The sequence below is a fragment of the Carassius gibelio genome, chromosome B16 (assembly GCF_023724105.1).
Source record: "Carassius gibelio isolate Cgi1373 ecotype wild population from Czech Republic chromosome B16, carGib1.2-hapl.c, whole genome shotgun sequence".
Classification (NCBI taxonomy): domain Eukaryota; kingdom Metazoa; phylum Chordata; class Actinopteri; order Cypriniformes; family Cyprinidae; genus Carassius; species Carassius gibelio.
The window spans coordinates 10988488-11000508 of NC_068411.1; the positions used below are offsets into that span (position 1 = coordinate 10988488).

The following is a 12021-nucleotide window of genomic DNA, read 5'->3' on the forward strand; positions in this document are numbered from 1 at the left end:
TTTTATTATTAATTACCTATATCAATAAATTCTATAAAACACATTAAAATCAGTTGAACACAAACTTTGTGCAAACATATTATAATAGTAATTTTAATAATTATCTTAATTTATTTGGACTTTTTTTGTCTTTATTTTTTTCTTTTAACATCTTTTTTATCTTCTTATTATTCTTATCATCATCATAGCAGCCATAAATGTGACCCTGGACCAGAAAACCTGTCATAAAGGTGTTTTTATGTTTATTTTTTATTATATATATATATATATATATATATATATATATATATATATATATATATATATATATATATATATACATACATATATATATATATATATATATATATATATATATATATATATATATATATATATATATATAAAAACCTGAAAGCTGAATAAATAAGCTTTCCACTGGTATGTGATAATATTTGGCTGAAATGCAACTAGGCCTTTTTGAAAATCTGGAATTTGAGGATGCAAAAAAAAAAAAAAAAACTAAATATTGAGAAACTTGCCTTTAAAGTTGCTCAAAAGAAGTGCTTAGCAATATATACTTATAATCAAGAATGAACTTTTGATATATTTACAGTAGTAAATTTACAAAATCTCTTCATGGAACATACTTAATGTCCTGATTTTTTCATAAAAGACGAATCGATCATTTTGACGCATGCAATATATTGTTGTCTATTGCTTCAAATATACCCGTGCTTTTATGACAAGTTTTGTGGTCCAGGGTCACAAATATCATATTATTAGTAGATCTAAGTGTCATTATTGCTCCATCTAGTGGATACAGGCCATTTTCCCCTCCAAAAATGTGAAAATATTATTACACAAAATATACTGTACATTAGCATCTAACTTGAATATACCTACCATAGTCCTTCAGTAACCACAAAACACATTGAAATGTCTGTTCCTATTGATCTAGTCTGAATAACAGCGTGTCACTATGGTTTCTCTGCACACACAGACATCGACACACGCTCTCCTCTTTTCCAGCAGTGGCAGACAGCCCACCTACAGTATATGAAACATGCATGAAGTGACCTGAGAAGAGCAGCTGATGCCCTTTCTGACAGCAGCATGTGTCTCTCAGGATCCTGTCACTGATTTTTGAGTCCTGCTCTGGTCATTCGAGAGTGACCAGATGTGTTCTGCCTGCAGCACACCAGTGGCTATCGCCTTTAGCCACTGTACGACTGTGACAATCACACTATTACAGGATTCATTCTTACAGTCAATGCATCAGCATTATTCTACTTTCATCTCACAGGTTTACAGTGTTCCCAACAATTAACACACAAACAAGTGTACACAAAGTACAGGCTATATTATGTATAGGTGAACTCTGTAATAAGAAGGACTAAACGAGCACATGCATATAAGCTATGAAAGAAAAACAACAACCTAAAATAAATAACTATGATTATGTCATTATTATGCATATTGTCGCATTAAAATGATTAAAACCTTCCTTTATGTTTAAGCCTCAAATCTGAAGTCAGTGGCACATAAAAAAAAAAAAAAATGTAAATAAAATCCACTAGGCCACACATGCATTTTTTAAAGCTAATTAAATTAATAAAGCGTCACAAATTCTTGCAGTCTTCTTTTATTCACCTTTTTGAATTGCTCAAACATCTCTTGGAGTTTACGTTTTTTTTTCAGTTGCATACACCCAAAATCTTTACTTGGTATCCGATTTCTGAAACCTGACCCTCAAACACCAGAAACACACACCAAATCTGCAAAACCATACACTGATTCTCGGCCTTTGACTTTTCATTAAACACTTTTCTGCAAAACACAACACACAATACTCTATGTAACACACACACACACACATGCACACACACATGCACAATCGAACAGAAATTAATATTATGAAAAAGGTGTTTTGTAAATGTTTGCAATATTTTGAATGAAGTGCTTCGAATGCAAGAGATGTGAGGCATTTTGCATTTTGTGTGTGCAGTTTTTGGATTTGTGTGTAAAGTATATATATATATATATATATATATATATATATATATATATATATATATATATATATATATATATATATATATATATACATATATAGGCAAAGTTTTGAAAAAGTGTGTAAGCAGCTGAAAAAAAAACTGTAATGATAATCCCAAAATAACCTATAGATGGCGCCAGTACTGACAGCTCGTGCTTACTGACTAAATCATTTTAGTGTTTGGATTATAGCATCCTGACATAAATTGTGTGTGTGGCTGATTAAGCCTGTGACTTGTTTACAGTGTTGTTGAGTCTATTGAATGCTGAATAACGTTACATCTAATGGCTCTAAAATTGAATGGGCAGTGTTTTACTGTGGGTGGAAGTGTTTCTCGTCGTGTTTGTTTTTCTTGCTTAATTTGTGTCAATAAAAGAGGAGTGTGATTACACTCTCAACAGTATGTAGGTAAAGAACACCTGACCTGAGTTAAAAGTCTCTGCTCAAGTCCAGTCAGGATGTTATTTTTGTTCAACCACATATCCTGATGTTTTATTTGCATGAATCTAATTATTTACACACAGACAGTGCTACTTATATGGTGTGTGCCTGGCCATTAAGAATAGAAAGTGAGATCAAATAAAATAAATAAAAGTCAGTCCAGGCATGTATACATGAAGAAGGTGCATTTGATCTCATGGAGTAAGTTTTGATATTTATGAATAAAAAACATTTGTATTCTGTGTATTCCTCAAAACTCTGGTCGTAAAAAAGGTGGCTAACATTACTTTAAGAAAATAATTTAGAATATAGCAGTATATATTTTTGGAGATTACAATAATTCCATAATTTTCCAATTGATTCCAAAAATTTTTTTGAAAAAAATTAAACTTTTTATTTAATTGATCAAAATGAACAGTAAATATTTTGACATTATTACAACAAATTGTATTTGCAAATAATTGATTTTAAACCTTTTATTAATGAAAGAATCCACAACAATACTACACAGCACAACTGGATTCAGAAAGAAATGTTTCTTGAGCACCAGATCAGCACATCAGAAGGATTTCTGAAGGCTCACTGTATGTGACATGAAAACTGGAATAGCGGCTGCTTTGCCATCTCAGGAAACATTTCCTTTTAAAATCTAATGAAATAGAATAGAATAGAATCAAAATAAAAGTTTTTGTTTACACAATATGAGTGTGTACTGGGTATATTTATTATGTATCTATATAAATACAAAAACATGAAAGTGACATTCAGCCGAGTATGGTGACCCATACTCAGAATCTGTGCTCTGCATTTAACCCATCGAAACTGCACACACAGAGCAGTGGGTAGCCATTTATGCTGTGGCACCCAGGGAGCAGTTGAGGGATCGGTGCCTTGCTCAAGGGCACCTCAGTCATGGTACTGTCCGCACCCTGGCAGCCGCTTGCCAGTGGAAGAAGGCCACGCAGTGGGATCGATTCCTGCATGGGTTAGCCGACCGTGTTCATAAGGAAATCTACCTCCTCGAGCTGCCCCCCACACTCAATGGACTCATAGATTTGGCTCTATGAGTAGACGCACGGATTAACTGCCTGGGTCGCCAACCCAGTCCTACACGCCCTACCATCTCTCCTGCCAGGGGGCGCTTGAGTCGAGAGAACGCGGTCGGTCCAGTCGACGACCACGTCCCGGAGGGAGAGGGAACGGCAGTGGTCCCAAGGACTGTGTTTATACTGTGGAGGCTCAGCTCATAACATCGACTTATGCCCGGTTAAAAGAGCCAGCCTGGTAGTAAACTTGAGGCTACTATCGGGTGTGATCTCCGCTGGGAAGTCCTCAACTACATCATCGACTCCGGAGCCGAAGGTAATTTCATTGATTCTTCACTGGCACATCACTTGAACATTCCTGTCCTTCCTGTGTCTCTCCCCATCCATGTCACCGAACTCAACGGCCAGGAACTGCCTCACGTCACTTACCATACTGAACCCATCGCACTGCTCACGTCTGGAAACCATCGCAAAAACAATATCCTTTTTTCTCATGGACTCCCCTGTTGCTCCCATTGTGTTAGGTCACCCCTGGTTAACCAAACATAATCCACAAGTGGAATGGGGTTCAAACACTGTCACATTGTGGAGTGAAAGTTGTCATGAGTCTTGTCTGGTTTCTGCTTGTTCTGTTGTCCCTGTTTCTGTCTTTCAGAAGGAGAACATGGTGTTGCCAAACGTGCCTGTAGAGTATCTGGACCTGAAGGAAGTGTTCAGTAAGTCCCGTGCTGCTTCTCTTCCTCCACATCGTCCCTACGACTGTGCCATAGATATAGTGTCAGGTAAGTCTCCGCCTAAGGGCAAGGTATACTCTCTGTCTATTCCTGAGAGGGAGGCCATGGAGAAATACATTTCTGATTTCTTAGCCTCTGGGCTCATCTGTCCTTCCTCTTCTCCAGCGGGGGCGGGATTCTTTTTCGTGGGTAAGAAGGATGGTTCCCTGCGACCTTGCATTGATTACTGAGAGCTGTACAACATCACGATAAAGAACACCTATTCTTTGCCACTCATGTCTTCAGCTTTCAAGAGGTTGCAGGGAGCATCCATATTCACAAAACTGGATTTACTTAATGCTTATCATTTGGTCCGCATCAGGAAGGGGGATGAATGGAAAACCGCCTTTAATACCCCTAGAGGGCACTTTGAATACTTGGTGATGCCGTTCGGGCTCTTCAACTCGCCAGGGGTTTTCCAAGCGCTCGTTAATGACATGTTGAGAGATATGGTAGATCAGTTTATATATGTTTACCTGGATGACATACTGATTTTTTCTTCATCTCTCCAGGAACACGTTCAACACGTCAGACGAGTGCTCCAGAGGTAACTTGAGAATGGGCTTTTTGTCAAGGCGGAGAAATGCGTTTTCCCAGCACAGTCTGTTCCTTTCCTAGGGTATATTGTCTCGTCCGAGGGAATACGTATGGACCCTGATAAAGTTAAGGCTGTGATAGATTGGCCATCTCCAGATTCCCGTAAGGCCCTACAGCGGTTTCTGGGGTTCGCCAATTTCTATTGGCGTTTCATTTGCAATTTCAGCCAACTAGCCTCACCCCTGACAGCCTTGACCTCCCCCAGTACTCCGTTCAGGTGGTCGCTAACCTCAAGAGTCGCTTCGTTTCGGCTCCCATCCTTGTGGCCCCTGATCCCACACGGCAGTTCGTGGTGAGGTGGGGGTAGGAGCAGTGTTGTCCCAACGTGCTGCTTCGGACGATAAGATACATCCTTGCTCGTTTTTCTCTCATCTACTATCTCCTGCCGAACGTAATTATGACATTGGCTATAGAGAGTTGTTGGCCGTCAAATTAGCATTAGAAGAGTGGCGGCACTGGCTGGAAGGTTCAGGGGTTCCTTTTATTGTTTGGACCGATCATTAGAATTTAGAGTACATTAGAAGTGCCAAAAGACTCAATTCCAGGCAGGCTTGGTACTTTATCGTACCGCCCTGGTTCCAAAAATGTCAAACCCGACTCTTTATCACGCCTTTTTGATCCCTCCGCCTGCCCAGTTATATATGGACACTATATCACAATATAAGAATGATTTCTGAATCACGTGACACTGAAGACTGTGGTAATTATGCTGAAAATCCAGCTTTTACATCACAGGTAGAAATTACATTTTAAAAATACCTATCCCATACTTTTAAACTTCTGTCTCCATGTGTAAAACTGTTGGACAGAGTATTGAGTTCTTATCCTGTTGTCAGTATGTTCACTTTGTATGTTCTCATCTATTAAACCATTCTTATATTATTCTTAGCTTAAAAAATAAACATTTTTGCTGACTAAGACGCATGTGTTTGTGTCTGTCCATGTGTATGCTGAGCTCTTTGAAAGATTGCTGAGTTACCAAAGCCTGTTCCAGCAGTCGGACTGGCTGAAAGAGTGCATCAGTCACCTGTCGGGAGGGATTCAGGTGATCCACATCGAGCGGATGGGTCCAGCTGTGCCTCTGGAGGAACAATACAGCGCCCTCAACACTTTCCACAAGAGACTGTTGTCTCAGCGCCTCTCTCTGCACCCCCACAGCATGCAAGGCCTCACAATGAGCTTGGAAAAGTAAATACTTGCATGCTTCAATTCCAGTCATTTGTCTCTGTGCGTGTTTTCTGTGTTTACGACCTTCAACTATGTGAGGCAAGGTCCTCAGAAATTGAGTCTCAGCAATACCTTTCATTCTCTGAAACAACTTTTCTTTTCTTATAATTTAAAGAAGATAAAAAAAAAATAATAATAATTTAGTGTTTTTATAATATTCCCTACAGTTCAAAACTTTAGAGTAGGTGAGATTATTTTTTTGAAATATGTCTTCTGTGCTCAGCAAGGCTGCATTTATTTGACAAAAAGTACAGTATTATTGTGAAATATTATTTCAGTTCATAATGGAGTTCTATTTGAATGTTTTCTGTGATGGTAAAGCTGAATTATCAGCATCAGTCTTCTGTGTCACATAGTCCTTTAGAAATCTTAGTATACTGATTTGGTGCTCAATAAAAATGTATTATCATTATGTTATCAAACAACTGTGCTGCTTCATATATTTGTGGAAACAATTATATATTTTTTCATCATATAAATTGACATTATAAATGTCTTTACTATCATTTTGATTAATTTATTATTTTCTTTAAGTGTTTTAACGAAAAATTATTAGATATAAAATATTTAAAAGTTATATTAGGCAATAATGTCCAATCAAAATGTTATGGAGAAAATCTAACTGACATAACTGTAACACTATGGGAACAAAAGCATGTTCTCCATTGATGTCACTTCAAAATAAAATCTGAATGGCAGTTTGTTTGCTTTAATTATTTTCTTTTGCTGCATCAGCAAATTGAAATACAAAATAACTGTAATATTTGCTTACAACAAACAAACCATTCTATCCATTGTTGTGGACACTGAAATAGTATCATTGTAGTTATCTTGATGTAACAGCAAGTGAAGTTACAATAAATTATGTACTGTATCTTTAAATGGATAGCTGTGGAAAATGTAAAGAATAGTAATTCTACTAAAAGGACAAGATAAACATAAAAATGAAACCGAAGAGAGACCATACTGGCCTGTTAACAACAGATTGTATATGAATGGTTTAGTGTTATTCCAATGGTTCCCTGTGTTCTATTCATTTCTGACTGATATATCCTCACTGTTCACTTAGAAGTCTTTGTGCTTCTTAATGTCCCGTCAATCATTGTTTTTCTATTCTGTTCCGTTGCCATAGTGACCGCTCCACCCCCTGCCTGCATGAGAAGGGCCACTTCATCATCCTCACCATGTGTGACACCCTCCAGCTGCAGAACTTCCTCCAGAGGCAGGCCCAGGAGGCCCGGAGACGCATGCAACACAGAGACAAGTGAGGGCTTGACCTATCACTGCACATTCACATGACATCACAAATGACCATTTATCTTCTATAAGTTAAAATATTGTGCATGATTCATCAGTATACACGGTAACGCTTTATTTTAAGGTGTCCTTGTTACACAAGTTACATGTACTTACTATTATAATAAAAGTAAATTATGCATAATTACATGCAAGTAGCCCTAAGCTAAACTCTGACCATTTCGTAAGTATATGTAGTTAATTAAATGTTACTCTCTACTTAAATGTAAAATTACACTGTAACAAGGACACCTGTGTAACCGTATATTCTTAAAATGACCAATAATGTTCATTTTCACATTATGTTACACTTAAAGGGGAAAAAAATCACAATAAAGAAATTAAAAGTATTGCAACAGGGTTTTTATATATATATATATATATATATATATATATATATATATATATATATATATATATATGTGTGTGTGTGTGTGTGTGTGTGTGTGTGTGTGTGTGTGTGTGTGTGTGTGTTTTTCTCTCTCTCCATAATTTAGCTTAATTTTGCAAACATAAAAAATAATAATAAAAAACGTTTGGGATTAGTATGTTTCATTTTATTTTATTATATATATTATTTTCATTTATTTATTTATTTAATAAATTATTGTTATCTGTAATGATAACATTGAGGAAAATCTCAGTGCTATTCTGAGAATCATGTACACTATATTTCATATTGTTAACATGATCTTTTTTTTTCACAGTTAAAATGTTTTTTTCTAAAATTTATTAAATCATTAGTTATACCTAATCAGAAAATCTGTCTCTTTTATAGAGATTGTGTCTTGAAATGTCTTGTCAAGTGTCTCTGGATGCTGTTTTTTTTTCTGATATAGTGACTGTTTATTCCCTTCTATACAGGTTTGAGAAGGAGGAAGAAGACCTCGTTTCGATTTGCCTGTAGGTCTGTCTAAAGAGCCCAGTGTGTCCAGCAGTCAGATGATCCCCTGCTGCAGGCGTCTGATGGAGGAAAGATGCCCACAGATTCAGGGCCTTCATCTCTACATCTCTTACTTCTGTTCAGTCATGCGGGATGGGGATCTGTGTATTCCCTGGGACTGGAAGGGCTGAAACAGATTGAAATCTATCTGGACTTTATTACTGTGCCTCTCAGGCACATAGTCACAAGTTTTTGAAGATTTTGAGATTTGGTCTAGTGTATAGGCATTATACATGCACTGAGGATCTAGTGTTGTGCTTTTGAGGCAGTGGGCCCCAGTCGTGTGATGTATGTTATAACTAAGCACAAAGTGTTTTGTTTATTTGCACTGGCAACCATTTCACATGAGCATAACACTTCAGTGTCATAATTGTTTTTTTTTTTTTTTTTTTTTTTAAGTATCATCTTCACGATTCTGAAAAAGGCAATTTTTTGCCTTAAAATGATCAGTTGCTAGTTGAACATAACATAGATTTATAATGCAGTCATTATAATCATGTTTTGGTAATATGCAACTTTGGGTTTTTAAATACATATTTTTGATTGGTTCTGGTTTTCAGAGCAGTGCTAGAATGACGGTTTGAGCCGACTTTATAATTTTAAAAGCCAAATGTTCCCGACTGACAGGAGAGAAACACATTTAATGCCTAAAAGGCACAGTTAAAATTCAGATGTGTTTGGAGAAAAGGTTTTGTCTAAATGCTGAATATAGAACTATTAAGAATTGGAAAAGTGAACAGATTCAGAAAATCTGAAAGTCTTCTCTTCCAGTGTAGTGTTTGTACATTAGCAGTCCTAAATGCTATATATAATTTGTTTTAAGATGTAGTGTACAGTGTATCCATGTTGTCTGCTGCTGTTGTGTTTCAAAGGTTTATACTCTGATATCTGTACATACGATAAATATCAAAACTCTGTAACCACAAAACAATGTAAACAATGGTTCAAATGCACCAGTCACTGTTGTATACACTGCTAATATGTACCTGTTTAGATTACAATGTTTACAAGAGTCCATGGGCCCTATCTTGCACCCAGCGCAATTGACTTTGTACACCGACGCATGTGTCATTCCTATTTTGCACCCGCGCAAAGCGCGCTTTTCCCTCCACAGAAGAACGTCGCTAAACTAGTGAATGAACTTGCGCTCCCTGGGCGGTTCAGGGCAAAAAAGGAGGCGTGTTCCGGCGCAAACAATCCCTGGTGCTATTTTGCTGTTCCATTAAACAATTGCGCCACTGACCAGAAAAAACCTAGTCTAAAGTCAGTGGCGCGTTGCGCGTTGTTCATTATGCTATTTTAAGGGCGCATGCTTGACCATAATGTATAGCGTGCACAACGCGCATACACTTTGCTCATGTTATCTACACAGATGCAACAGTTATTTTTGCAAATCATAAATTGTTACACTAAAAAAATATTAACACATGAGATGTCGGAAATCATTGTGGTGTGACACGAAGATGTGAAAAAATAGGCATAAATCTAGCTTACAAATTATTCAGGCTAATTATTCTCCCATCCCCATACAACACAACTTCTCTGTCTTTCACTGCTCTTACAAGAACATCAGTCTCCTCGGCTGTGAACCGCTCCTGGCGTGCGCCTGGTAAATACGCCATAATAATAGCAATCCATAATGGAACTTGCGCACCTGCTTTTAAAGGGAATGTTGGATGACGCTCTGATTGGTTTATTTCACGTTACGCCCAAACCACACCTATGAATAATGTAGCTACTTCAGACCAACCCATTTTAGATTTGCGCCGGGCGCAAGAGCCATTTATCCCGCCGGAAAAATAGCAAGAGCGCCGAGACCCGCCCACAAAGTTACTTGCGCTTCGCGCTTTGACACTTGCGTTTCAGATCGTTAAAATAGGGCCCCATGAGTTTTACAATCTTAATAGGAATGAATGAATAAATTATAATACAATGATAATAATTCATTTGTGTCATATATGAATCTGTATTATACTGATATTATAGTAGTTTTTCCATATTTGTAGTCTACTGGAGGATCCATGTGTTTTTCATCAAATAAATGCAGACTTGAACACTTGAACAGACTTGAACACAAGAGACTCTTTTAAAGAAACTTTTTTTTTTAAATCTCATGTCAAACTTTGACTTGGTCGTGCAGATGTCGTCATATGCATCTCGAAGCTGAACTTGCAGGCACCCTCGCATTTTTGCGCATAATCTCAGCCCTTTCAAACATCACCTGAGAGTCTGTTCATGCTCTGCCCCCCTCTACTGTCTGCTTTTAGACAGATTTACTCACACAGGATGGAGACAGAGGCTATCAGCAAGCAGGTCACAGACCAGTCAGACATATTTGGATTTTCTGTTTTCTTCTCGTTGTACTCATTATACTGTACTTCAAAAACCCAGCCTGAAGTCTATATAAATTATCATTATAATGAAAATACTTGAATATCTACTAATCAGCCATTGTTTTTGGAGATGTGAACAGATAATTACCTAGCGTTATATAGAATAAATAGTTACACAGCGTAAGTAAATAAATAAAAGCAATAGCCATTAAATGGTGTTTCTACAGGCATTTGGCCCTGTTTTGTTAATGCATCATACACCACGAACTAAAAGATCCAATTTGCCCTCCTGAGCCACTGTCAGACCATGAAAAATATATCCATTCACACAAATATAAGACAACAGCAACAACAAAATCTTCATTATTCCAAACTTTTGACCCTAACCTTGACCCTAAAATGTCAATGAATGTTAGACAGGTATAGGGTTTGTTCTGTAAGGTGATTGTGGTTTTGTATTCAGTGCTATTACTTTATTCTACAAAATGATTGGATGGGTGAAAAAGTCACATGAATGAAATAGATTAATATATGCAATAATGTATTTGTCTCTGCCAACATTCCATGTATTTTCAGCAGTGTGTATTGCATTGCAATTAAAGTGAAAGCTACCTTAAAGATGTTCACAAGCAAAGCAAGACTAATTATCAATTAGTCAGTTCAAAAGTGATACGACAGGGTATGACAGGGCAAGAGTCTTTGTTCAGTAAGTGGATATAAATGTAATCCTGCGATTAAGACAGGCCTGCAGGAAACCCCTGCTGATAACCAACCTATCAATTGCATTTTTGAGGTTTAAGCACAAAAAGTCAATCAAAAATGGACAAATCACATACAGAGAGTTTCCTTCAGGCACATGCCAGTTAAAAAAAAATACATTCTCAGAACGGTTTGTTAATGTTTACATAAAGTTATATATTTAAAAATATATATGTTTGTGATTGTTCTCCATCCAGGTTATTACTGTTTTTTTTAAAATGTAGAAATAGTCCCTCATACCTGGGAGCACCATAATAAGAGTTTAACAAAATCCTTCATTACATGTTGATTATGAGTGACAGTTAAAAGGACTAGCTTCTTCCTGGGCTTCATTACACAGATCCACAATCACACGTACACACAACCCTTATCCACATTGCCTGTGGTCATTTCCACCATGTGACATGACCCTTCCTTTCTTTGCTTGGTTTTGCTGAGCCTCTGCCCTCACCCAACCCCCTTTCTGGCTTTTTCCTCACGTAGATCAATGGAATGTCCTTGGGATGGCCAGAGCTCTGCAGCCGGGTGTGGGCAGCTTCCACTACCCCTAATTCAAGCCATAATAATGGGG

The 12021-nt window shown here is 37.3% G+C and overlaps 1 protein-coding gene across 1 annotated transcript; it reads left to right on the plus strand.

Annotated features, from left to right (window-relative positions):
- The first annotated feature begins 5854 nt into the window (after positions 1 to 5854).
- Positions 5855 to 8322, plus strand: LOC127974308 (T-cell activation inhibitor, mitochondrial-like). Its single transcript, XM_052577490.1, has 3 exons — positions 5855 to 6080; positions 7252 to 7383; positions 8280 to 8322. The coding sequence occupies exons 1-3, from the start codon at positions 5956 to 5958 to the stop codon at positions 8320 to 8322; spliced, it is 300 nt and encodes a 99-aa protein (XP_052433450.1). The 5' UTR covers positions 5855 to 5955.
- Positions 8323 to 12021: the final 3699 nt, after the last annotated feature.

Excerpts from the sequence above, each read along its gene's own strand:
- LOC127974308 (XM_052577490.1), top strand. The coding sequence starts at position 5,956 with ATGGGTCCAGCTGTGCCTCTGGAGGAACAATACAGCGCCCTCAACACT. Across the intron at positions 6,081-7,251 it reads CTCACAATGAGCTTGGAAAA|TGACCGCTCCACCCCCTGCC; the intron begins GTAAATACTTGC and ends CCGTTGCCATAG. Across the intron at positions 7,384-8,279 it reads CGCATGCAACACAGAGACAA|GTTTGAGAAGGAGGAAGAAG; the intron begins GTGAGGGCTTGA and ends CCTTCTATACAG.